This window comes from Globicephala melas, chromosome X (genome assembly GCF_963455315.2).
Source record: "Globicephala melas chromosome X, mGloMel1.2, whole genome shotgun sequence".
NCBI lineage: Eukaryota > Metazoa > Chordata > Mammalia > Artiodactyla > Delphinidae > Globicephala > Globicephala melas.
In genome coordinates this window covers 34,347,035-34,374,805 of record NC_083335.1, presented here as the reverse complement: position 1 = coordinate 34,374,805, position 27,771 = coordinate 34,347,035, and the positions used below count along the sequence as shown (strand labels likewise).

Here is a 27,771-nt window from a genome sequence, read left to right as displayed (position 1 = left end):
TCTCCCAGTGTCCTGAAGAGTTATCCTGCCCCACCACCCCTCCCCTCCAAGAACTTAATTTACTCACCAGAAGGGATCTATAAACAACAAGATCCATTACTGACTCACCCCTGGCTGGCGCATGAAAATATTAAGAGTAAATAAACAGAGCGTGTCTTTCGAACTACCTACTCGGCAACCTCTTCATTCCACATCATCCACTTCAAGGTGCTTCCTGATCACTGCACGTGAACCTACTTTCCTTTCCTTCTGGGGAAGTATGCCATACCTGAAGTAATTTCTGGGCATTCCCACTTCCCACGAGAATGCTCCTGTCCTGAGCCCTCCAGAACTAAGAAATTGAGAAACCACTCCATATGGAAGTGGGGATGACTGATGCAGGAGATGTAATATCCCAGCCCAGGAAACAAACTTGAAGTCTTACCAGGGGCTTTTTATGCTGTAACCCAAAAGGAGTGTGTCATTACGGGAATTCCAGGTATATTGGGGTGGTATGGTGGGGTGGAGAGGTGAGTTGGGGAACCTTCAGGGAGTAGAAGTCCTACACAACCCTGCAGATGGCCACTGACACATGAAGCAAGGCCAGCCTCCACCAGAGCAAAGACGAGAGAGAGAGAGAGAGAGAGAGAGAGAGAGAGAGAGAGAGAGAGAGGAAGGGAGGGAGGGAGGGAGGGAGGGAGGGAGAGAGAGAGAGAGGTGAAACTCACATCCTTTATTGTGGCCTTAGTTTGTTACTGGGGGGCCTGCAATCATTTGTTCTAATGAAACTTTTGGCTGGATCATCAGTGAATTTTATTTGTCTCTTTTCCCTTCTCAACGTGAATAACTGAATTTACCGTTCTTTTTTCTGTCGATCTTCTTCTCCTCTCACTCCTTTCTTCCTTTTCCTCTGTGTCCTGTGTCATTTTCTAAGAGGCTGAGAATGTCATGATCTTCCCTTTCTCACCCCTTCACATCACTCAGAACTCCACTCAAACGTCGTTCTTCAGAGAAGCCAACCCTGACCAGCCTTTTGAAAGCACTTCACCCTGCCTGTGCCATTCACTATCGCCTGATCCTGTCTGTTTTCTCTTCTCAGTACTCATCACCACTGAAAATTACCTTATCGGTTTGTGTTCATTGCCTTTCCTCTCCCACTAGAATGTAAAGAGCATTACTGGCAAGTAGCCTGAGTCTGTCTGCTTTATCTCCCTATTCTCAACACCTACAACCGTGTCTTGCACACAGAAGGCACATAACATGTGTTTCCAGGTTGCATGCTGCGCGAACAAGTGCACGCCCCTTGAGGATCTGAAGTTGCTGAGTACCCGGGCCTCCGTGGATAGCGACTCTTGTAAGGCAACGTGACTATTGGGAGACTTTCAATTTGCAGACATCCATGTGTGGCTTGCTGAGGGCAGGTGACAGAATGGGACAGACACTCTCTCCTTCCATGTTGCCCAGTAAGTCCTCTATATCTACACGTCTGAGCAGCACGGGAAAGCGGGAAAAGCCACTCTTCCAGAGAAACACATTGTCAATGATTGTTGAAAATTTAGAAAATACACATAAACAAAAAAGAAGAAAATAAGAACTACCCATCATTCAGTCACCCAAAGCTGGCCACTGTTACCTTTTGCCATATGCCCTTCCAGTCTTTTTTTTTTTGGCTAAGCATATTATCAACGTTTTCTCTATTAAAGAGAAGAAAACTGAGGTGTATAAAGTGAAGTGACTTGCCCAGAGTCACAGAAATAGATAATAAAACCAAGGTTTGGAACCCAGGTCACTTCCAGCCCATTGTTTTTTCCAGGCCAGCAGAAAATGTTGACTGATTTAAAAAAAAAAGGCAAATCAGTTACTTAAGTGTTGGTTTTGACACACGAGCTTGAGAAAAATACAGTCTGTAGTATTGGGGTGACAGAGTACTGGATTGATGATCCAGCATTCTAGCCCTGGTTCTGCCACTGGTTTTCTGTGTGACCTAGATCATAATATACATATTGTTTTCTAGCTTGAAGATTTTGTACTTAACAGATATATTGCAAGTATGTTTCTGTGCCATTAAATCTTGTTCTATAGTGATTTTTAATGGCTATATAATATGCCACAGTACAGATATACCATAATTTATTTAACCATTTCCATACTGGTAGACTTTCAGTTTGTTTCCAATCATTCACTATTGTAAACAGCACTGCAGCAAAAATCCTTGTTTGTATGTCTCTGTACGTCTCTGATCACTTTCTTTGGATTTCCAGGAGTAGAACTGCTTAGCCAAAGAGTATGAACATAAAGGTTTTAATAAACGCCACCACCTGAAAGGCGATGCCTGTCCTGTGTACTGTGCCCACACCTTTTTGATTCCTTCACTCTTATCTGAATCACGTACAGCAATACAATCCTAACCACACAAAGAAATGGGATGTGGTCTGAAGGTGTGAGATTCAAACTGGAATATTATATAGTGGGAGGGTTTATCTTACCTGGGTAGTTTAGGTAACTATTAGTTTGTGTATGAAATTATCTTGTTGTATTACTTTTATGATGATAGGCATTAGACCCTTGACAGGAGAGAAAATTGTGCTGGTAGAACTACTTCCAAGTGACACTGAAAGGCCTGGGGATCCAGTGAGGTGGGAGACTTGGAAGTTACAATAGGTCATCATGGCTGGGTGGCTGCCATGTTCATACCCTCAGAATGTGCTCTCTCTGTGCCCCTAGTGAGTACATTTCCTCAACAATTTTAATGCCTCAATTCTCCACTCCATATCAGATAGCTCCTGTCCGTCCTACCCACACTCTGCCCCTACTCTGGAAGACGAAGCTTGTTACATTAAGAAAGATTTTGTTTGTGCCATAAATCAGTGCTTCTCAAACTTTAATGTGCATTGCACTCACCTGGGGGACCTTGTTAAAATGCAGATTCTGATGCGGCAGGTCTGGGGTGGGACCTGAGAGTCTGGTTTTCTCACTAGCTCCCAGGTGCTGCCGGTCCATAAACCACACTTTGATTAGCAAAACCATGAACTACCCTGGGCCTACAGCAGTGGTTCCCAAACTTGTCTGCAAATTAATATTATGTGGCGATCTTCTAAAATAGGCCACAACTCAAATCAATTAAATCATAATCTCTGGGGATGAGACACAGGTTATTTTTTTTTAGTTTTAAGAGTTTATTTGAGCAAAAATTGGTTCAAATTGGGCAGCATCTAGTCTAACAGATAGAAAGGAGCTCCAAGGAGCTGTACAAAATGAAAGACTTTTACAGGCAGAAGGGAACAGGAACAAGGAAGTTATATTTGGAAAAAAAGTGGATTGGTTATTGCCAGGGCGCTTTCCTTTAAGGGATGGCATGGGTCTATCAGGCAGGCGACCTCACTAGTGCTGATCAGGTGACTCCTGATTGATTGGTGTAGGATTTCATTTCTGGGAGAGTGAAAATTAATTGTCTCGATTTGGTGACATGGGGCTTAGCAAAATTGACTCCATGTTGGGCCTGTTGTCTTGTTTTTAGCAGAAGAGACCACCTGGTCCTCGTTTCCATCCTCTGTCCATCCTGGCATCCTTCCACATGCCCTCTGGTCCTTGGTGGTCCAGCCACACTGACGGCCTACTCATCCCCGAGCCTGTCTAGTCCTCAGTTGTTGGTCCAAGAGACACAGGTATTTTTAGAAGCTCTCTGGGGGATTCCAATGTGCAGAGAAGTTTGGGAACCATTGGCCTACACGAAGATGCTCAAAATACATATATACTGAATACACTGACGAAGTTCATGTCTGTCTGCTACTCATGAGGAATTGCCTAAATTGAATAAATGATTTAGCTCTCTGCCTACACTTAAAAACATTTGTTTTTTTAAAAAAAATATTTATTTATTTGGCTGTCCCGGGTCTTAGATGTGGCATGCGGGATCTAGTTCCCTGACTAGGGATCGAACCCAGGGCCCCTGCCTTGGGAGCGTGGAGTCTTAACCACTGGACCACCAGGGCAGTCCCTAAAAACATTTGGTTTTTCATCTGTGTTTACAACAGTGCTTTGCAGATAGATATAAGAAATGATAAACTCATGTGCCTGGAAGTGATTAATTCATTCAGTCCTTGAATGTTAGAGCTGGAAAGACCCTAAGAAATCTACTCTAACCCTCTCATTTTGCAGAGAAGGAAACTGAGGCTCAGAGAGGTGAAGTGACTTGTTCTAGGTCACACAGGAAACCAGTGGCAGAGCCAGGGCTAGAATGCTTAATTATCAAGCCAGTACTCTGTCACCCCAATACTACGGACTGTATTTTTCTCAAGCTCGTGTGTCAAAACCAACATTTAAGTAACTGATTTGCCTTTTTTTTTTTTTAAATCAGTCAACATTTTCTGCTGGCCTGGAAAAAACAATGGGCTGGAAGTGACCTGGGTTCCAAACCTTGGTTTTATTATCTATTTCTGTGACTCTGGGCAAGTCACTTCACTTTATACACCTCCGTTTTCTTGTCTTTAATAGAGAAATGATAATATCATTATAGCATTTTAGAATTGGAAGGAAGCTTACATATCAACTATTCCAAACTTTTCATTGTATAGATGAGGATGATGCAGCCTAGAGAAAATCTGGCACATTTCCAAGGTCACCCAGCAAGTTAGTTATTAGGACCAGAACCCACTCTCCTTCCACTATGCCTCACCTGTCTCTAGTCCTGTCTGAAAGAGAAAACGAAGGTGATTGTGCTTTGATGAGTTAAACGGTGATATAAACAAAGGGTGCTATTGTCCTTCCTAATAATCACGATAACCTAATTTCTCTACTATTTAGAAAAGCAAGGCTTAAGTTCGGCCCTTAGGGCTACGTGGGACCAAAGGTGTGGTAGACACAAGCAAATCCCCAGCCTGTTTCTGAGAAGTCACTTTCTTCCAAGCAACCATCTTATCAGCCCTTCAAGAGAGGAGGGAACGTAGATTGTTGTCAGTTATTAGAACTATTACCATGACAATTATATGGCAGGTTGTGGTTATGTTTCTGATACTCAAAGAACATTGAGAATGACTATGTGGGGATCTCAGTCAACCAACGGCAGGGCTTCCAACCAACGCACCTTTTGCCTTTTTACCTGGACACACCTTGCAGCACTTTCCATCTATTTTTTGAGGATACTTGCAGGGGTATCGACTGGGGCAGTGGATTTTCTTGCACTCTTGCTTGGTGACATTACAGGTGCACAGCACACACTCCACAATGCCAAATGCCCGGAGGTTTGGGTGCCAGGACTCGCCGTGGGAATAGGTCTTTCCATTGGAAACACACACTGGAAGAGAACACAGGACTGGAAATTAAAGGCTAGGGAGCTGAAATGGGCCCCGGTGCTCAGAGCCCAAGCCCTGAACCCCTTAAGACATCAAGCATCCTTTGTTCTTGTTGTGCCCGTGGAGGTGTGTTTACAGAGCAGCCTCTGTAACCGAAAAACAGCTTGTGCCTTGCTCTCCTGTCAGCAACTATTCAGGATCTTCAGCAGAGGCCTCTGGACGCCCACAAGGGCCTGACACATAGTAGGCCATCAAATAGTATGTTTTAAATGGAGGAATGAATGGATGCATGAGAGCAGAGTTCTAGCTGTCCAGGGTGTCTGATAAGGAACCTCTGCTAGAATGTAGTGTTCAGACCTGTAGTTCCACAGAGGATTGGGATGGCCCAAGTGGATGTGCTTCTAGGCATGAAAATCTCCCAGGAAGGTTTGCTGTCCAGGGAGACTAGTTGCAAAAACTACTGGTCTTCTCAAAGGGCCAAGTTTTTCCAGATTCCGAAGCAAATCCATTCAGAATGTCAAATGCTATGAGAATGTGATCTGCTAACACAGATGGGTACGGAGCTCAATGGTGCTGGCTTACTCTCTGGAGTGGGAAGGAAGGTGCTGAGACAAGACTGAGAAGGAAAGGACCCACCCCTCCCGGGTAAGTGGTGAAAGGTAGCCTTTTACGCCTCTAATCTTCTGGCAACGTCCTGTATCCTCATAGTAGCTGCAGAGATTTGGCTACAGCGAATCACTGACTGCTCTAGAGATACCCTTTGGTGGTCTCACATTTGCTGAGTGGAAGAGAAGTCACCGGCTCCATGTTTTCTGGGGGAGGGGTGCGGTTTGCAAGAGCAAGCATCTGGGCTGCAGGCTGAGGGGCCTATGAAGGGAAGGAGTCCCAGGAACATCCTTCAGTGCAAACCAACCAAGACCTATCCGGCTTTGACTGTAAGGCACGGAGCTAAGCTCCAGTATAAGACCTGCACAGAGCCGCAAATGGGGAGGTCTGAGAATGAGTTCTCTCTTTTTTGAAAGTGCTGAGACATTCTGGAGATTTCCAGCCATGACGGGGACTGGGTGTGTTTCTCATTATTCCCATCACCTCATCATGCCCAGGGAGACCTGTCGGTATCCCAATCAACAACATCTCTAGGGTGGGTTGTATCACTTAAGGCGGGGCGAGGGTGGGAGGAGTAGCTCCACTTGGGGCGTTTCTTAGGAACTGACTGATTTGGCTGCAAGACAATGGCCTCAGAAGGATGAATCATTGGGCTATTTCTCTCATCAAATCCACTGGGTCACATTAGGAAATATGGACGATGTCGGCTGCCTTTTCCTGTCCTCTGCAAGAGCTGCTAGAGTACTAGCCCCTCTAACAGGTCAATCCACGTAAAGATTTCCAAGAACCTAAGCCAGAGAAGCTCCTAATCGTACAGTGAGATAGAATAGGGGCTTGAAATCTAAACTGTTGATGGAATCACAGGACAAGATGGACCAGATGTGTTGTTCTCTCTCCCGCCAAGCCCTCTTCTCTCTCCTCCCCAGACAGTGACACACCCTTCTAGACAACGAGATCGTGTGGGGGCAGACTCTGCTTCAAGAAAGTTTAGGCTGGACTCAAGAATGGTGGGGTCCTGCTGCTTCTCCTCTTGAACTCTAGCAAGGGACAAAGTAGATGTATCACAGAAGAACACATTGTTAGCAGGAGGGCTAAGGAGCGGGGCAGGCAGGACCCCCAGGGTTATATAGCCAGGTCCCCTGTCCCCTAGACATTTGGACTAAGGGAATAATCCACACTGGGTAAGAGCCTACACTCTGAAGTGCAATAGGGTGAGATCAGCTCTCTAGGGGGAAACACAGCCTTCTCCCCACCAACAAATTCTCAAGATGATTTCGATCATCCAGCTGGGGCGCTGGGAGTCGGAGATCGGGACAAGTGACTCTCCAGTGAACTATAATAGAGAAAGGTCAGGAGAGAACAGCTGCATTCGAATCAATGGGGTCAATGAATAAATGAAAACCAGCTGCGGCTTTTGTAGGACATGGAGAAATCAAGGGATGAGCCTCTGCCCTGAAAATGAAGAGGCCTGTGGAAATTATGGGATTTAGGATTTTCAAAGACCATTTCCCCACACGTTTTTTAAGGCTTTAAAATACTTTCAGAGCAAATGGAATCTATTGAAGGCAATTTAGGATTGAAAACCAAACTGCATCTTTACCTAACTCCTCCTCCTCATTTCATAAATTCATATCAGAATGCCTTGGAATTTCAAAATAATAAATTTCAAATCAAACCCAGATCAATAGTAAATATTTCCAATTCTTCTAATACCTCACCATTTTTTATTAAGAGTTTTATTTTGAATGTTCTTTTTTTAAGCCTGTTAGTTTCAAAAGCAATTTAATTTTTTTATCTGTAATCTGAAATTTACATCTAACTAGTAACAGATGTGATCAACTGGCTTTGGCCTGACCAGCTTTGTTGAGATTTATAGTAGGAGTTCTTTGTAACGGATTGTTTTTCACCCATGTTATTCAATCATTTGGTTTAATAATTTATTACTTTTAACCCATTCAGAGAACTGCCTTTGATTTGTTTTTCCTTTAAAGGAAACAAAACATGTTTGTGGTTTCATAAAAAGGAACCAGCTGAGCTTTTGCTCTGAAGAGCTGGTTGACAGGATGCCTAAAGGAGTAAGAAGCAGTCAATTGTTTGATCGAATTTCTCCTCCCCCCACCACCCCCGACCCCCGCTACTGGCCGGGAGGCGGCGGGGGTGGGGTGCACGCGGTGGCTGGAGAACTCTGTGCAGGAAGGAACGGGCCGTGGACGTGCTTGGCCGAGTGGGTGCTCAGCCAGGAGGTTTCTGGATTTCTCACTGGATTACTCACTTCTAAGCATAATCTCCTCCTATGAATTAGAATCTCGGAGTGGGAAGCCTGGAATAAGCGCCTTTAACAAGAGCGCCAGGAGAAGCTGGGTCAATGAGGGGTGAGAATTGCTATCTCTACGGTTCAGATGAGAGCTTAAGAGGCGTTTAAAGCCGACTACCTCTGAATATTGGGTGTCCTGCTGGAAAACAAACCGCCTTTCGTTCTGTTAAAGCCCCAGCAAACTTTCCCAAATGACCTTCAACCCCCAGAGGCAACGGAGAAAATGCTGGAGGGTGCATCAGGTTCACTGCTTTCTCACCTTCGGTCCTTAATAAGGACAGATACTCCTGAAATATAAACTATGGTCTTTGGACTGTATTTAGGAAAGTCCTAACAGTCCTCTGGAGTCACTTGTCCACACTCGCTTGGTAGACCGGATGCTGAGCGATCCACGTGGGAATGTCTGATATGTATGGGAGAAAGGGTCCTTTCCCAGCTCTCCAAAGACCAGGGCTGCTGAAGCCCCGACAGGGTGCAGTACCAAAGAAGCACGTCCCTTACCCTGGCCATGCTTGTGTTTGTTATTGATGACGATCTGCACGATGGTTCCTGACGCTTGCTGCGAATCCATGAGCGCTCCCCGGTGACTTCTGGCTCCGGGAAAGCGGGGCAGACCTCCAGCCTGTCGGCTTGGTGGGGGATCATAGTGCGAGCGGTGGTAAGAATGTCTCTGTGAAATGACAAAGGACAAATTCAGCCCGCCCGAATCTACCAATGAGAAGACTGAGATGGACTTAGCTACCTTAGAAGCTGTTTGATCGTTTTTAGTGACGAGCTCTGATCTTAACTGCATGTCCACCAAAACCAACAGAGAAACTGGGATGTGGCGGAAGAACAGCGCTGGCAGCATGCTGAGATTTCTCTCTCTTCTGGCAGGAGACTGGACTAGATTCACAGACAAGCTCCTGAGGGAGAAAAATAGCCCAAAAGGGTAAAGTATCTTTCCTGCTCCCAAGAATCTCACCTTCAGGTTTAAGAATTTACACAGTCACCTGCAAGGCAAGGCAGAGTGTGATAGAGGCCACAGAAGAAGGATAAAATGCTGTGCAAATTAGGACGAGACAGAGAGCTTCTAGTTGGGGAGGGTTTGTGACCTGGGCCATGAAGCATGAGTAGACTTTTTACAGGCAGACTCGGTGAGGAATATTCCAGGCAGAGATTTCCAAGTTGAGAAGGTGTAGCAGAGAACATAGAGTCCATAAAAGGGAACAGCCGAAGGATAACATTCCAAAAGTGGGTTAGAGCCAGATCATGGAGGACTTGCAATGACAGGCTAAGAGGCGAGGACTTTATTTGGTAGGCAACAGAGGTGAGGGTGTAGAAGCCTTTCAGGGATTTATTTTTTTTAAGTATGTAAAAAAATCAGAACTGTGTTTCAAAAGCATTGAGCCCTGACAATGTGTACGGTGAACCGGATAGGAGGAAGAGGTGGGAGGCGAGTCTGGTCTGGATAACAGACACTGAGACTCCAAACGCAGGCAACGGCATGAGGGCACAGAGCAGGGCACAGATACCCCAGACGTTTTATAGACAGAAGAATGGACTGTGCAGGATGGCACTAGAATGTCAGCTCCACAGAGGTGAGGACTTTTGTTGTGTTCACTGCTGTAACTCCAGTGCCTAGAACAGTGCCCAGCATCTAGAAGGTGCTCATCAAAGCCTTGTTGAATGGACGAAGGAAAGCTGCGGTGCCTCATGAAAGTTTAGAGTCTTGTAGTACAGACAACCCCATCATTGCTCTTTCAGCAAGGGTTCAAGACACACGATGAGCCCACTATTCTGCTACCCACCCCTCACCCACGAGATGAAGTAGAATGGGGTTAGAGGAGGATTGAACGGATGAAGAATAGAACCTCAAGGCTTAAAGCCCAATAACACTGTGTGTTAGGGGTAAGGGAAGGGGGTGGGTCCCACGAAAGAAACTTTTGCAGGCAATTACAAAGGAATATCCTTATATTCAGTGATAGAAATAGCAAGGAACATTGAGAAGGTAGTTATGGGATCCCCTGACCCCACCATCCCCTAAAACATTTATCTGAGTTATGTTCCATAGACACACATGTCGCAAACTTAGCTTTGGGAATTATTATTACTCTCCTGGTTAGGGGGCGGGGAGGCATGGGTGAGAGAAGGCGAGAGCGAACAGGAGCTGAAGTAAGAGAAAGAGAACATTATCCTATAGCTAAGGAGAGCCCATGCTGGTGCATTGCTATAAAAACTCACACAAATAAGAGTTTGCACCAATTTATTATCGTGCGCACAGACAGGATTCTCAGTGCAAATATTTTTCATTCCCACAATGGCTCATATGTCTCTTTCTGCCCCAGTCACTCACATTCCACAAAGGCCATTACAGATAGTTCTGTCCTTTCTGGAGTTTGGCAAAGTTTTGCCAAAGGAACACAAGAGGGGACAGTTTGGCTGGTGGGTGTCCTACTGATGCTGGAAGGAGGGGGTTCGACGGGGCTAGAATTTGAAAGGGAAGGTAGCTGACCCAGGATAAGCTGCGAGTACAAGGAGTTCTCTGATTCATGAGGGTGAACACGAATTGAAAAGCTGTTCTTCGGTACCGGGGACTCTGATCCTGGACATATGATAAGGGGAGAAAAATGATTCAAGACGCACAAAAAAGGAACACGGGGCTTTTGATCAGAGGCCAACCCAGCCCTCCCCAAACCTCATCTAAGTCTTTTATTTTACAGACAGGGAAACTGAGGCCAAGAAGAAAAGGGGTTTTATTTGGGGTGAGAGTGATAGTTGAGCTTTTGGAGACGGCAGGAGAGTGGGAGAGCGGGAAAGGAGAGAGGAAGAGGACGACGTGGGAGAGATCACATCTGCTTAAGCTCAGGGATCCCCAAACATTTGCTTAAAAGCTGCTCCAAAGAAAAATTCTCTCCCATATAGAAGTCTGCTACAGTGTCCACAATCACACACGCCACTGGTCGCCATCTCGGCTGCACACAGAATCACCTGGGGAGCCGTAAAAACACTAACCCCACCCCAGGGATTGCGATGGAATTGGTCTGGGGTAAGGCCTGGGCATCACGATTTTTATATACTCCTCAGGGGACCCTAATTTGAAGCCAAGGTTGAGAATAACTGACATAAAGGATCTTCTGTTTCAGCCCCAGGGTTGGGGTGGTGGTGTGTGATTTTGATTTAGGAGTAATGGCTCTTTCAGAGTCGCTCCCCTGAACGGCCAGGGGCCGTTCTGACCTTGGAACGTATAGCGAAGGAGAAAAAGGCATTAACGCCTTGGAGTTGTAAGTGAAATTGGAGCTTATCTTTAAAACCAGCTGTGAATAGGCTGTTTGAGAGAGCAGGTCAAAACCAGTTAGGTAGAAGCGATCACATGTCTAGGCTTTGTTTTCTTCTGCTCAATATTCTGGTATTATTTGATTTACTGACTTGAAGGACTGACAAATATCTCGGGCTTCTGAGATGGCTGTTACACAGTTCTTTCCTGGTGTTGGAAAATCTCCGCCATTGAAGAAGTTACCCAGGAGTTTCTTCTTTACTTGTTCTAAGGTCTAAGATATAAGGGTTTTATCGGCAGAAACAGGAAAACATGAAAGTTTAGAAATGGCCTCAGAAGTGCCTTCCTCGTTTGATCCTACGCTACAGTTCTGCAAGATGTTACCATTGGGGGAAACTGGGTAAAGGGTGCATGCCATCTCTCTGTGTTCTCTCTTACAATTGCAAGTGAATCTACATTTACTCACAAAATTAAAAGTTTAATTTAAAAAATGTCTTCAGAATTCATTCGAATCCACACAGCCATGAGCACATTACACCTTAGTCATGAGTAACCTAGGACTATCCCTGTCTGGGAGATACTCAGGCCAGTTTCCTATCCAGAGCATTGTTCTGAAAATGTGAATGAGACATGGATTTTTATGTGTTTCATATTGTTTCTATGCCAAATTCTTTCACTTTTCTAATGGTAAATCTCTGAGTAATCTATTGGGGGCAAAATCGGAGTTTGGCTATTGTCCAGAACAAAATTATGCTTGCTTTCATGTTTTGGCTTTCCATCCTGTGCCTATTTCTTTCTCCTCACATTCCTCCCCCCCACCCCACCCCACCCCCGCACACTCCCCCCGATGGTACAGGGACCAGTTCATATGAACTTATGATCTGGAAATCAAACAGAAACCATTTCAGGTTTTTACAAAGTAGTCATCATTAAACCACTGGTTCTCCTTTTTGTGCACTTCGTAAAACTTGGTTAAAATGATGGTTTTGAGCCCACTTGGCAAAATAAACCAATCAGCTGTGTTTCTGTTGACCCGAGGTTGTGATGGTTCCCTAGGAAGAGGAACAGTCTACTGAAAGGGACACTCTACTGAATCAGAAATGTGTTTGTTTTTTTCTCCCATGTGGAAAGTTGGGCCTGCAAATGCTTTTCGGAAGGGATTCTCCTACCTTCTAATAAGTTGGAAGAATTTCTCTCTGATTTGGGACAAAGTCCTATGCATTAACATTAAGGAAAAGCACCCCCCCCCCCGCCTTTGCAACACACACACATACATTTCACTCTACCTTCCACGCCCGTTCATTCAACACATATTTATTGGGTGCCAACTATGTGCCAGGTACATACTTTTCTGTTACTACAGATGCTATTTATTATTTAAATCATATCCCGCAATATCTATCCCTTGTAGAACAAAGGAAAATATTTATTTATAATAAAGTGGAACCATCTGGACATTTTGGCCTACCAGGCGCAAATGTTCATTTCTAAAGATAAGTCTTGAACTGCTTTGAAAATCTATAACTCTTTCAAGGCCCTGCCTTCTATATCTGACCTCTTTTGCTACGGGAAGTATCAGATTAAGTCCAGCCCTATGACCAGCAGTTCAGGAAGAACAACGAGGCTGAAAGACAATGATGGAGGTGGGGACAGCATGAGACAAAGTCAAGAAGAAAGACTAATTAATGGCATTACCAGCAAGACCACTGAGGGGCCATAGTGCTTAGTGTTGGGGGCTGAGGCACCCAGCTTAAGGTGACTGAGACCTAACTTTGGCTTAGAATGGCATCTGGTTGACAGCTACTAATTTAGCCACTCTCGACTTCCTACCATGATTAAAAAAAAAAAATTGGGGCTGAGGAAATTCACAACACAGAACAGGGAGACTGACATCATCTCCCATCAGGATCTGGAAGGAATCTCACTTAGTATAAAGCAGATACACTGCTGGATGGAGAAAGTCTTTCCTCGGGGTCTATGTTAACCCACAAACTGGGAAGCCCACGCTCTCTTGCAGGAGTGCTGCTTTTTTGAGATATCCAGAGTATCATTCTCCACTCCATTCACAAATCCTTCTCCATTCATTTGGAAACAAGAATGTCTAGAAAAGAATATGACTAGACAATAAAACAAATACAAATCCTTTCATCTCCTTGCTGAGGGCGTTGGCAAGCTGGGGGCATGCAGGTCAGAAGTGGCATATGTGATGGCCTTAGCCACACTGTGATGTTGGTATTGATCATTTTATTAGGTCCCGGATCAACACCTTCTTCCATACCCTCATGATTCTTGGACCTGACCTATAATTCCATAGACTCTTGCCCTAATATCCAATGTTTGTTGAGAACTAATTTCCAGGGTTTTAAAAATCATTTAAATTTGATTTATTACAAAACTAATTCATGCTCATTGAAAAATATCAAATAATACATAAGATACAAAATTAAAAATCAAACGTTACCTTTCCTCCTGCCCACTTGCACCCCTCTGAGAGTATCACAATTAATATATTGGTATGTGACCTTCTAGATCTTTTCATATGCATTTACTCACATGCACACACAATTTTTACATAAGGAAATGATAGTATAAATTGTATCCTGCACCTCGTTTTGTTTACATACCATATCTTGGCGATCCCTCCACTTTACTACATTTTGACGTACCACATTCTTTTTAACAAATGTATGGTGTCCTATAGATTGGGTGTGTTTAACCAAACCCCTATAGATAGCATTTAGGTCGTCTCCATTTGTCTTGCTTTTATGAAAATAATTCTACGTTGAATGCTCTGTATGCTTCTTTTGTATGAGGGTATGATGAATACCCATTTATTTGCAACGAATGCCTTGGTACATTTGGTACTTCTTCTACACTCTTTTTATTGGATGAAAGATTCTTTAAATTCTATAGTGTTTTACCATTTTCAAAAGTTTCACACTCATGATTTCATACAATCCCATATGGACTCATATAAAGTCCCTCAATGTGATAGATCCTTTGAACCGGAACATCTTCTTTTTCTGATTTTTAGAGGTTTGAAGTGTTGCTCTACTTAGACATATATTTCTTGGAGGGATTCTCTTTTGTTAATTACTTCAAAATAAAAAGGAATAAGAGACGCTGCTACTATACATAAAGAGATGCCCGCTCATAAGGCTTATTCTGAGATTAGCACCAAGAAGAGAAATGAGAAGATGTTGCAGGTTGAGAAAGGGAATCTGGCTGCTACCTTTCCTTTCTTCCAGCTGTATGACTGAGAGCCTAAGGCTTAGAGGAGGTTTCTATGGACATGTCCAAGGTACCTGTGCCCAAAGGATGGGCTGACCTACCTTACGATCCCACAGAAGGTCCTCACTGTTGAGGCTGGGGGTGGTGACTTGCCTTCCTTACAGAAGACAAAGATTTGGCAAGTCATCCCGAAAGGGTACCAACTTCTAATCTAGATGAAGGGTGCCTAAGGGCTGGGCTATGATTTCTTCATGTTCATGTCCTGGCCCCAGTTACCAATTATACAATGCACTTAAATGGTTCCAGGTTGGTGATGATGGCATTCACACTTCTGAGGAAAGGGAAGAAAAATGGTGTTAGAGGTGGGCCCTTTTATGGCATTGCTGGGACAGTACCCATGGAGGGAGGGAAGTCTGGCCTGATGCTGTGAAGTATTGAATTATTTGAGCTATTCACACTTACTGCTTCTCTGTTGGCAGGTTGCCTGAAGATATCACCATCAGAATGTTCCCACGACAATTCTCCATCCCCTGTTTATTAAAAAGAAATAAAGAATTATAATACATAGAAGGGGAAAATATTAACCTGTGACCCAGTTAACATTTTGGGTTCTATGATCCCAAGGTTCTTTACATATTTTAGCTGTTGTGGCTGTCCTTCAAACAGCAATGTTGAAAGATTTCTCCCTGGGTGTGCCTCATTTTTCAAGACAACTCCGAAGAAAGTTGCCACTTTCTAAAACAGACCATCCAGCAACTTTACACAGAATTTGGAAAATAAAAGGGAAAATAATCACTTTCCACTGTAATATAGCCATCATTGTCACATTTGCTTATTTTATTCTGAAGATAGTTAAGTCTTTTACAGGTCATATTCAACTTGTGTTTAAACTACCCTTCAAAAGTGAGAGTTTTGAGGATTAGTCTGTCATGGTTTGTTAAATTCACCATTATGCCTCTGAGAAGTTATGACTTGATCTGAAAGTTAAGGTAAAACTTGCTGTGGCTAAAGTGTTTACATAACCCATATCTTCTATTTTTGTCTGAGACACCTTTCTCTGGGTCTCCACAGCCCACTTTGTGAACAGCGAATCCCTATCGTTGCTGTCTTCCAGACTAACTGCTTTTGGGGGAAGATTTTACTTTCAGCCTTGAGAAAAGCAAACTCACAACAGATATGGATATTCCTCAGCTGATTAAAGATAAAAACTAAGAGGATAATCTCCAAAAATACTGCCTTGTATCATCTATGACCAAACAAGCAGATGAGAAGAGCTCGGTCTTAGAGATATTTGCACCACTCTAAATGAGTACTATTTGTGTGTGTGTGCGTGTGTACCTGGTTGAGGATAACCCAATATCTGTTCAACCATATATTTCATGGGATAACACGGAATACAAAAATGTATAAACATTAAGAATTTTCTATTCTAATTCATCTCCCAAGCTTTCAAAACCTAACTCTAACTAGTAATGTGTTACTGGTTCAAGTACTGTTACTGGTTTAGGGCTGGAAAAAGACCTCAAGATTAATTTGATACCAATATTATCATCGGGTAGCGACATAAAACATAGCATGGCTTTAACCTCCATGATTCAAAGATCATCTTATGGAAAAAAATTATGAATTTTGAAGATTTAACTATGATTGCTACATTCATCTTCCTAAAACACCACTTTGATTATATAATCGTATCATTTCCTGATCAAACAAAACCCTCAGTGGGTCCCCATCTAAGACTATCTATTATCAGCCCCCACCTCATCTTTACTGAGCACCTACCTCCGACCCAACTCTCTTAGCTACTCTACAATGGGAACCCTTTGACCTCTTTACTCTTCATTGAAACTGTGGCCCCCATTCTTGGTTCCATGTTTTTGCTCATGTTATTTTTCTTCTGAAATTACTTTCCCAGCTCCCACACTCTGTAGCTCCTGTATGACTATAAAAACCATGAAGGTTTTCCTCCTCTACAAAGTCTTCCTCAAGTTCTCTCACATATTTCTGATTGCCTCAAGGATTTAGCATTCTGTAGCCTTAGAGATGTACAGGACTTCAGGCATAATTTTGTCCAACTGTTCCACGTAACAGGTGGAGAAACCAAGGCTCAGAGAGAGCAAGGAGCCATTTACTCACATAGCGAGTTGATGAGAGCTTACAACCCAAATCTCAGATTTCCTGGTTCCCAAATAAGTATGTCTATTCTATAAGAGCAGGGTTTATTATTTGTGTTATTAATGGCTGTATCACCATGATCTATAACGGTGCCTGACACATAATAGTCACTCAATAAATACTCATCAAATGATAGATTTGGGAGGCCTTCTCTTATCACCTATCTAAAATTTCAAATCCCCTCTGATACTTCTTATCCCCCCTCTTTGCTTTTTGATCTTAGGACTCAACAGTATCTTATAGTTTATATATTTTATTTGTTGTCTTCTTTCTCCCACTAGAATTCTCCTATGAGAATGAGGATTTTTGTCTATCATGTTCACTGATGTAACCCGCAGCACCTAGAACAGTGCTGGACACATAGTTAGTACTTATTCAAAATTTCTTGAATGAATGAATACTTAAACAGTTTACAATATTTTCTTCTGTTAAATGTTTCTTGAGCCTGCCTTGTCTCCCGAAAGAGACTGTAAATCCCTTGAAACCAAGGACCATGTCTTAGACCTCCCTCTGTGTCACCTACATCACTGGTTCTCAAAGTGTGGTCTCCGGACCAGCAACATCAGCATAAATTGGGAACTTGTTAGACATGCAAAATTTTGGACCCCACCCCATACCTAGTAAGTCAGAAACTCTGGGGTGGGGGGTCAGTGATCTGGGTACACATCAGGTACTCAGTATATGTACTGAGTTGAACTTCAGTAAAAAATACAGAATTAAGTACTTAGCCAATAGCATACTTGCCTCTTCCTGGTTATTCCATGTCTGAGTAAAGATGGTAGACAAAGATTACACTCAGACTATCTGGAAACCCTGACTAACTTTGTAAGAGTGAAGATGCTTTCACCTTTGTTTATGTCAAAAAACAATGCCCAAGTCATAATGGCCATCATTAAAAAGTCCACAAATACTAAATGTTGGAGAGGGTGTGGAGAAAAGGGAACCCTCTTACGCTGTTGATGGGGATGTAAATTGGTGTAGCCACTATGAAGAACAGTATGGAGGTTCCTCAAAAAGCTAAAAATAGAGTTGCCATATGATCCAGCAATCCCACTCGTGGGTATATACCCAGACAAAACTATGATTCGAAAAGACACATGCACCCCAATGTTCACAGCAGGACTATTTACAATAGCCAAGACATGGAAACAAACTAAATGTCCATCAACAGATGAATGGATAAAAATGATGTGGTACATATATACAATGGAATATTACTCAGCCATAAAAAAGAAGGAAATTTGCAGCAACATGGATGGACCTAGAGATTATCATACTAAGTGAAGTAAGTCAGAAAGAGAAGTCTAGACAAATACCATATGATATCACTTATATGTGGAACCTAAAATACAACACGAAACAGAAACAGACTCACAGACACAGAGAACAGAGTTGTGGTTGCCAAGAGGGAGGTGAGGTGGGGGAGGGAAAGATTGGGAGTTTGGGATTAGCAGATGCAAAACAGTATACACAGGATGGATAAACAACAAGATCCTACTGTATAGCACAGGGAACCATATTCAATATTCTGTGATAAACCATAATGGAAAGGAGTATGAAAAAGAATATATATATATATATATATATATAAAACTGAACTGCTTTGCTGCACAGCAGAAATTAACACAACATTGTAAATCAACTATACTTCAATAAAATTTTTTTAAAAGAAAATAATAATGCCCCAAAGTCAGTTAACATACATTGAACACTTCTTGGGTGGAAAACCTGATACTAAGGCAGAAAGAGAAGAGAAATCAGGGCTGGACCCTTGCCCTCAAGACATTTACAACCTGTTTGGAGGGACAGGAAATCAATATAGAAAAGAGCCTAAAAAACGCACGCACAGAGTAGCAACTGGAAACACAAATGGAATATACGTGCTTAGGAGATATTGAATGTGTGGAGTGAGCAGTCAGATGTAATCGTGGAAAGCATCCCCAAAGAACTGTTAAGTCATGTTTTTAGAAGTAGATACTGCAGGGTATAAACAGTCGTATGGGCAGAAGGTATTGCCAACTGGAGGGAAAGGCATTTGCAAAGGACCAGAGCTTTGGAAATAGCAAGTCACACAGTGGACACAGCAAGCAAGGTGTGGCTTGAGTGGAAACTTCAGAAGTGAAACAAGAGAAAGGGGGCTGGTGGAGAGATAGAAAGGAAAGGAAGGAGGGTGGGAGGGAGCAAGGGAGGGGGACGGGTTGTTGAGATAACAGGGTGGTAAATAATTCCTGTGTGGACTTCGAAAAGAGGCTGAAGAATTCATATTTGATCCCGTTACCAATTTTTAGGTAGAGGTGCATATGGTATAAATGATATTTGTGGAAGCTTATCCCGGCAAGGGAGTGCTGACTGGTTGGGGAGTAATTGGAATCTGGGAGGCCAACCAGGAAGCTATTGTAGTAACATGTGATAGGTCATGAGAATCTAGATGGAGAAGAAGGGGTGAATCACACTACTGCGGATAACAAGAAAATGATAAGATCCTGATGGAATATTTGATAAAGGAGGAGGAAGGCAAAGGAGAAAGTATAAAATGACTCTAGGGAGAGCTGGGGAATGGCGCTGCCCTCGACAGTGACTGAGTGGGTATGGACTTGGATTTACTTGTTCCGTTTTAGCTGGCAGTGATGGGTCTAAGCTATGTCCTGAGCCAAATGAAAATATGGGACCAGAGAGAAGATTTGAAACCAGAAAAGATTTGCCAGCAAAATGGCAAAACAAAATGTAAACGCTATAGTGTGTGGTTTCAAGCCTAATCAAAGTAGCCGAAAGAGAACAAATAACAAAAGGAAAATGGGACAATAGCTCTCCTCATGAAATGCCCTTTTTAAATGTAGATTTAATGATTGGTATTGACATGAAATGTTTATTCAGCATGACCTTCTAAGAAGCTCAATTTATTGCATTTAGACCCTAGAGTCTTAAAAGGGCTTTTAAAGAGTATCTTTAAATACTTAATAGTCCAGACAGAATCTTAAAGCAATATAGAAGCATACAGTCCCTGTTAAATAAGCAGAGAGGCAAGATAGCAAAGCAACGAGGCAAGTCAGTTACCACACAGACTATTAAATACCCTGTAATACAAGTTCAGATGAATGTGTCATAACCACCTAAGCATTTGCAGACAGTTATGTGTACCTAAATTTGAACTATTTCACTTCATCAAAAACTACTGGAGCCATTACTTCCGTGTGCGTGCGTGCGTGCGTGTGTGTGTGTGTGTGTGTGTGTGTGTGTGTGTATTCTCTCAGTATTTTCATTGCCTTTGAGCTTCCAAAGTCTTCAAAATGGCATTCTCTAAGCTTGCATGTTCTATAAGTAGCCACTAAAGGTTTCAACATTTTAGTTGTTTTATACATGAACCATAGTTAAACTTGAATTATCTTCTCAGATGTTCACATTAGTGGTTCTTTAGGCTGGGGCAGGGTCTATCTGGAGAGCTGAAAATAGGTTGGTCCATTTACAATCTTATACCTTATACCTTAGATATTATAACGTAGATATACATACATAAAATACATAAAAGAAAAAAGTAGGCACCAAAGCCCTAAAAAAAACCTGTTTCTGTGCTTTTTTTCCTGATTCACTGGACAAATTATCTTGAGTGAGAGGAAGCCTCTTTTTTCAGCCAAGTCATTAAAAAAAAAAGAAAAAAGAAAAACAATGATTCTAATGGAGACAGATGGATTCTAGCTAATTCCGAGAAGCAACAAGATGTAATTTTAACCAATTTTTAAAACCAAAATGAAAAACAACTCTAGTGTACTGTATGTCAAACAATATTCATTTAACCTTAAAAGCCACATGTGTTGTTTATTCAAACCTCAATTATACTCTGAGTGGTACCCTATGGAGATAGAATGGCTTGGCTTTCTGGTAATGGGAGAAATGGAGAACAAGTATTTGAAAAATGGTCAAGAGCTAGGCTAAAATTCAGACTGTTTATAACTCCCATTGCTCCCATTAATCTCTGGTTGGCCGGAGCAGGTCACAGAAGTAAACCCTGTTCTCTCAAGAAGACTAAGTGTACAATGAGATTATGAGATACCATGAAGATCAACCTCAGACAGCAAAACTACGCCAGCGTGTGGCCACTTCTGAACCACATACAACATCATAAATAGGGTGCCCATAGGTCCTGATTTACCTGGGACAGCCCAGTTTTACGCCCGTTTCTCTGACAGGCATAATTATTAAGATTGCCTCTCTCACTTTCAAAAGTGTCTCGGTTTGGACAATAAATTATATGGTTACTCTAATCATAAGGCAGGTAGAAATTTTAAATGAGTCCCCGAGACAGGGGGAAGTGATCTCTGTGACAAGTGAAACTGATCTCTGTATTTTCAGAGGAACAAGTTGAAATCAGCAGAATCAAGGCAAATGGTTAAGGGTTTTTGAAGAAAAGTGGGAGAGGGCAGAGAGGAAGAAACTGATGGTGAAGTCTCCACCTACTACTTGCCAGGTTCCCTGGTGGGCCACTTTACAGCCAGTACTCAATACCCAAGCTGGAGACGAAAGAGGGGATGGAAGCAGATGGCTCTGGGGAGGCTTCCATCAAATACCTACTTCTACAAATTCTGTGGAGAGGGATCAAGCATGCTGAAATTTGAGGGAAGCTTTAAAGAACACTGGTATAAGGATTCGGCATTGGTAGACATGTGAGCTCCCAATAATGATATATAGTATTGAAGATGCCCTCCAGCGTCTCATCAAGTGGACAGTCAATTTTTTTAGAAAATACCTTGTTGTCAAATAAAGCACTTTATTGCCTGGGCTGCCAATACAAGCTCTTAGCATTTTAAACAAAATATCTGCTTGAGAAATACTAAGACACAGACAAGGGAGGTGGGGGGACTCCTGCCCACAGTGGCAAGGCAAATCCAAAGAAGAGTACTGAAGTATCTAGAAAAATCAGAAATGTGTGTTTTTTTTTTAAAAGTGCATTGTGAGAGTGCATATGTTTGCAGGAAGGCATCATGGGAGAGGAAATAAAGCAACCTACCCAGTGCCCACGACCCACATTCTGCTCTTTCAATGGAGATGTGGTTAAACAGATCCAAGTTCATGGTTAGAAATGGGGTCTTTGCGTCCCAGAGTGGTCCCAATGAATCTGCTGGAAGTGTTAGCATATCTGGCCCCTGGGAGCACAGTCATCACAAAGTCTGCTCCTCCCGGTAGCCTCAGAGTTAAGAGTGCCGGAGGTTGCTTCACATCCCCAAGCTGAGAGGCATCATAGTAATAACGGCGAAGAAAACAGCCTGGAGCCAGACGGCGTGGGTCCAAATCCTGGCTCTGCCCCTTCTCACCTGTGTGGCTCTGGGCAAGTGAATGAACCTGTCTGTGCCTCAGTTGATAAAATGGAGACAATAATACATATCCCATAGGGTTGTGAAGAGAAAATGAATTAGTATATGCAAAGAGCTTAGAAGAGCGCCTGGTACACTGTTATGTCAGTGTTAGCTATTATTCCCCCTCCCTCTTCTTCCCATCCTTTCCCTCCACTTCTTCCTTCTTCTCAAGAGTAGCTTACAAAGGGGAAAACCCAACTTAAGGCACCCTCACAAGGGTACTATGCATTTAACAAAGGAAAGCGTCTGTATTAAACAAACAAGTGAAGCCTAGCAGAAAGAGAAAATTTATGCCCACACCTAGAAAAGGAATAATATCATTCCTAAAGTCAGGGTCCTGGAGATACCCAAATAATTAAAACGGCTGCAGAGATTCCTTCAGCTCATTCCTTCTAAACTAATGATTAGACTTCTCATCATTATGCTAGTCCTCTCCTCCTTTTCATCTTTATTTAGAAAAGGAGTTTGCGTTTTAATTAAACCCCTTTTTCTCTCTTGGCTTAAAGTGATGCTTAAGAGGACAGCTATCTGCTTCTTTGGGAGGCAGTGCAATTTACATACTCATAAAGTGGAGTGGTAAAACTCCAAGTACCCAAATAAAGTACAGTCCTGTGCTACCACATTCATAGATGGAAAAGAGCAAGCGGGATGGAAAGGGGAAACTCAGTGATCCACCAATGCTTACTGTCTTATCAACCTGGAAATGAAAAGCTGTCAGTTTAAGGTCCTTCTTCTTTCCACTTTGGCTTCCTGGCCCCATCCAAAGAGGACTGGACTACTTGGTGGGAGAAGGAGACGTGGGTCTGGTTTTAATAGCCAAAGCTAAGGGAAAAGTGGATGTAGCTATTCCAGCAATTTGCTTAAACCAACTGGATAGTTATATCAATTTTCCACTTTGCCTGCGCCATGAAGACCTGGACTTTGTAAGTTCTTACGGTTATAATGTAGATAATATTCAAATATGATTCCTCTGCCTATCACTCTTCTTTCTCTTTTTCCTCTGTTTATACTGTCAGTCAAGAAATCAGATTAATTTCCATAAATGTTGAAGTCTAATTTCATGAAAACTATTCTAATAAGCGTAATGGGCATACCCAGCGGTGTGTTTCTGGGCAGTCATGGCATCCCTTGAAGTAGTTAGAAGGACAAGGCTGAAAGAAGAGTGGCTTTAACCACCCGTGAAGAAATAATTGCTCTGAAATGCTTCACTGGGAATTTCTTATTTTTATTGTAGAGCCAGACTCATACACACATGAAAAACCCTCCAACCCAGCAACAGGATGGGGCATTATTGACCTTGACAGGATATCCCAGATGGCCAGTTAAGAATCATCACTCTTAATTTGTTAAACCAGTATGAAAGTCAATGCTGTCCCATCCACTGTCTGAGGGGTTTTCTGTCCAAGAAGAAACATTCTAGACATAAAAGACATGCCAGGAAGGAACATGATGACCTCAGAGGGGTGGGAGTCCTGTGATAGTCAGCAAGCATGTGGAGGTGAATTCTGAGTGCAAGGGATGGAAAGAGAACCAAAACCACCTGAAAGTTTCCACAGAAGGAGAAAGCTTCCAGTTGCGGTTTAGAAGAAGAGGAGAGGTAGACAAGGATAGAAAATCCCTAAGATGGTCCCTAAGATGAACATGAATGACTCACTTTTGAAAAGGAATTACTAGTCGTAGTCAGACTCTTCTATAGCTATGAAAAGATTGGAGTGTTTCAATACATTTTGAAGTTTAGGTGACACATACAAAGTAGTGTTTCTCATTAGCAATGTTTCCTTCCTATCATTATGACCAGGAGATGGTAGTGTTTCTGTAGAAAATGTGGGCAAAACCAAAAAGAGCTCTAGACTGATATGTGAGGATCTATATTTGGAGTGTTATTTTCTCTAGTTTCCTGTGATTTTGAAAACTTTGAAAAATTTGGTAGATTTCTGTGATGTTAAAAAAATCAAATATCTCACATACCACTTCCCTCGAGATCTCTGGGTTCCAGCCAAGATGGCGTCTGAGGTGTAATTTTGCTGCTTTTTGGAAAGAGAAATCAAGAGTCTTACATAAAATGGCAGTTGTCTTGAACACTGACAAATTGCCTTTAAACAGTTGCTTCCAGTTTCAGTCACCTTGAAGGAGTTAGCAAAAATATCTCAATTTCATAAAAAGAGATGCAATTTTCATGCTGGGCTCACTGGAGATGTTTTGGAGAAATGGGCTTGGGATGAGTAAATTGTGAGGTCAGTTATTTCTCCTGCCTCCCTCCCTAGCCAGGACTGCACTTGGAGTGCTTGTCAAAAGCTTTTCATAACTGTGGCTCTCTTTCCTTTTAACAAATCCATCACAAGCTATATATTTAATACTATGCTAGGGGAAACAGAGGAAGAAGATGGTCCTTTCCTTATAGAGCTTCCCAGTTGAGGAGCCAAGATCCGTAAAACAGTGAACAGTACAAGAAATATTTTTAAATGCTGTATTCTACAATCAGACCAAGCCCTGAAAGTGGTCAAACAAGGAGACCAATGAGGACGAGAGTGATCAGGTAAGGCTATTTAGAGGAGATGCAATGTCAGCTGGGGTCTTGAAAGATGGGTAGGATCCTAATTGGTAGAAGAGAGGTGGGAAACTATTCCAAGCTTGTGGGGAGTAAGAGTCAAGAGAGGCACACAACAGGAGGTAGGATCAAGATGGCAGCATAAGAAGATCCTGAACTCACCTCCCATGGGCATACCAAAATTACAGCTACTTACAGAGCAACCATCTCTGAGAGTGACCTGAAGACTAGCAGAAAAGATTTCCCATAACTAAAGATATAAAGAAGGAACCACAACGAGACAGGTAAGGGGGTGGAGATTCTGTCTAGTTGGGACCCACGCTCCTGGCAAGGTGACCCATAAGTGGGAGGGATATAAACACAAATGTCCTACCCAAGGAGTGAGGGCTCCACATTGGACTCCCCAGCCCAGGGTTCCCACACCAGGAAGACAAGCACTCAAAACATCTGGTTTTGAAAACCAGTGGGGCTTACATTTAGGAGAGCTGGAGGGCTGAAGGAAACTGAGACTCTGCTCTTAAAGGGTGTGTGCAAAAATTCATTCACTCTAAGTACCAGCACAGAGGCAGCAATTTGAAAGGCACCTGGGTCAGACCAACTTGCTGATCTTGGAGAGCCTCCCAGAGAAGCAGAAGGCAACTGGGACTCCCCTGGAGACATAGATGCTGGTGGTAGCCCTTACTGTAAGCTCATTCTACTGTGCTGATACTGGCACTGGCAGATACCATTTTGGAATCCTCCCTTTAGCCTCTTAGCGCTGGGGACCGCCCAACCCACCAGTGCACCCATAGCGGTTGTGAGCTACCAGGTTGCACAACCAGCCATGCCTGAGGCCTGCCCTACCCACCAGTGTACCTGCAGCATTAAACACCACCAGATTGCACAGCCAGCCTGGCCAGGGTCCAACCATGCCTACCAGCGCACCAGTAGCAGTTAGCTTTGCCACAACTCCATGTAGCCCATACAGGGGACACCCCTGGATCATCTGGCTCTGGAGACCAGAGAGAACCATGCTGTTGGGTCCCATAAGACATCTTTTACATAAGGTCATTTCTCCAAGATCAGGAGACATAAAGTCCCTACCTAATACATAGAAATAAACACAGATAATTAGGCAAAATGAGGAGACAAAGGAATATGTTTCAAACAAAAGAACAAGACAAAAACTCAGAAAAAGAGTTAAATAAAATAGAGATAAACAATCTACCTGATAAAGAGTTCAAGGTAATAATCATAAAGATGTGCACTGAACTTGGGAAAAGAATGGAAGAACGCAGTGAGAACTTCAACAAAGAGTTTTAAAATATTAAAAAAAAAACTATCAGAGCTCAAAACTACTGTGACAAAGCAAGAGAGAGGCATGGACATATATACACTACCAAACGTAAGGTAGACAGCTAGTGGGAAGCAGCCACATAGCACAGGGACATCAGCTTGGTGCTTTGTGACCACCTGGAGGGGTGGGATAAGGAGGGTGGGAGGGAGGGAGACGCAAGAGGGAAGAGATATCGGAACATATGTATATGTATAACTGATTCACTTTGTTATAAAGCAGAAACTAACACACCATTGTAAAGCAATTATACCCCAATAAAGATGTTAAAAAAATACAATAACTGAAATGAAAAATACACTAGAGGAAATCAAGGGTAAATTAGATGATACAGAAGGATCAGTGACCTGGAAGAAAGAGCAGTAGTAATCAACCTAGCAGAACAGAAAAAGAAAAAACAATTTTTATAAATGAGGATAGTTTAAGAGACCTTTGTTACAGCTTTAAGTGTACTAAAATTCACATTAGAGGGGTCCCAGAAGGAGAAGAGAGTGAGAAAGGGGCAGAAAACTTATTTGAAGACATAATGGCTGAAAACTTCCCTAATCTGGGGAAGGAAACAGATATCCCAGTCCAGGAATCACAGAGAATCTCAAAAATGATGAATCCAATGAGAGCTACACCAAGACATATCATAATTAAAATGGAAAAAGTTAAAGAGAAAATTTTAAAGGTAGCAAAAGAAAAACAACTAGTCACAAGGGAAAGTTACCAGCTGAATTTTTAGCAAAATTTGCAACCCAGAAGTGGGTGGCAAGATATATTTAAAGTGCTGAAAGGAAAAACTTTACCACCAAGAATACTCTTCCTGGCAAGGTTATCATTCAGAATTGAGAGATAAAGCATTTCCCAGACAAGCAAAAACTAAGAGTTCATCATCACTAAACTGGATTTACAAGAAATGTTAAAGAGTCTTCTTTAAGTGGAAAAGAAAAGGCCACAACTAGAAATAAGAAAATACATAAAAGAAAAAAAATCTCACTGGTAAAACCAAATATATAGTAAAGATAGTGGATCAGCCACTTAGAAAGCTAGTATGAAGGTTAAAAGACAAAAGTTATAAAATCAACTATAACTAAAATAAGTAGTTAATGGATACACAAAGTAAAAAGATGTAAAATATGACATCAAGAACATAAAACATGGTGGGGGGACAGTAAAAATGTATTGCTTTTAGAATGCATTGAAACTTAAGTGACTATCAGCTTAAAACAATCTGCTGTATATCTAGATCAATATATAAACCTCATAGTAATGACAAACCAAAAACCTACAATAGATACACAAAAAATAAAGAAAAAGGAACCCAAACACCACACTAAAGAAAATCATCAAAGCACAAGGGAAGAGATTAAAAGAAGGAACAGAGAGAACTACAAAAACAACCAAAAAACAATTAACAAAATGGCAATTAAGTACGTACCTATCGATAATTCCTTTAAATGTAAATGGTTTAAATGCTCCAATCAAAATACATAAGGTGTGTGAATGGATGAGAAAATAGAACTCATCTGTATGCTTCCAATAAGAGACTCACTTCAAACCTAAAAACACATAGGCTGAAAGTGAAAGAATGGAAAAAAGATATTCCATCCAAATGGAAACAAAAAGAAAGCTGGGGTAGCAATACTCATATAAGATAAAATAGCCTTTAAAACCAAGACTGTAAGAAAAGACAGAAAAGGCATTA

At 42.2% G+C, this 27,771-nt stretch overlaps 1 protein-coding gene across 4 annotated transcripts in view; it reads right to left on the bottom strand.

Moving 5' to 3' along the window:
* CHRDL1 (chordin like 1) overlaps positions 1-27,771 on the bottom strand; it is a 115,882-nt gene that overhangs the window by 9,492 nt on the left and 78,619 nt on the right. For 2 of the 4 annotated variants that reach the window (XM_030835742.2, XM_030835743.2), the window contains exons 7-9: positions 15,140-15,207; positions 8,692-8,860; positions 5,063-5,272 (exon numbers count right to left, since the gene is read on the bottom strand). In XM_030835742.2, coding sequence (XP_030691602.1) covers positions 5,063-5,272; positions 8,692-8,860; positions 15,140-15,207 — 447 coding nt within the window. The remainder of the gene's footprint in view (positions 1-5,062; positions 5,273-8,691; positions 8,861-15,139; positions 15,208-27,771) is intronic. The other 2 variants (XM_030835744.2, XM_030835745.2) reach the window with 1 other exon arrangement.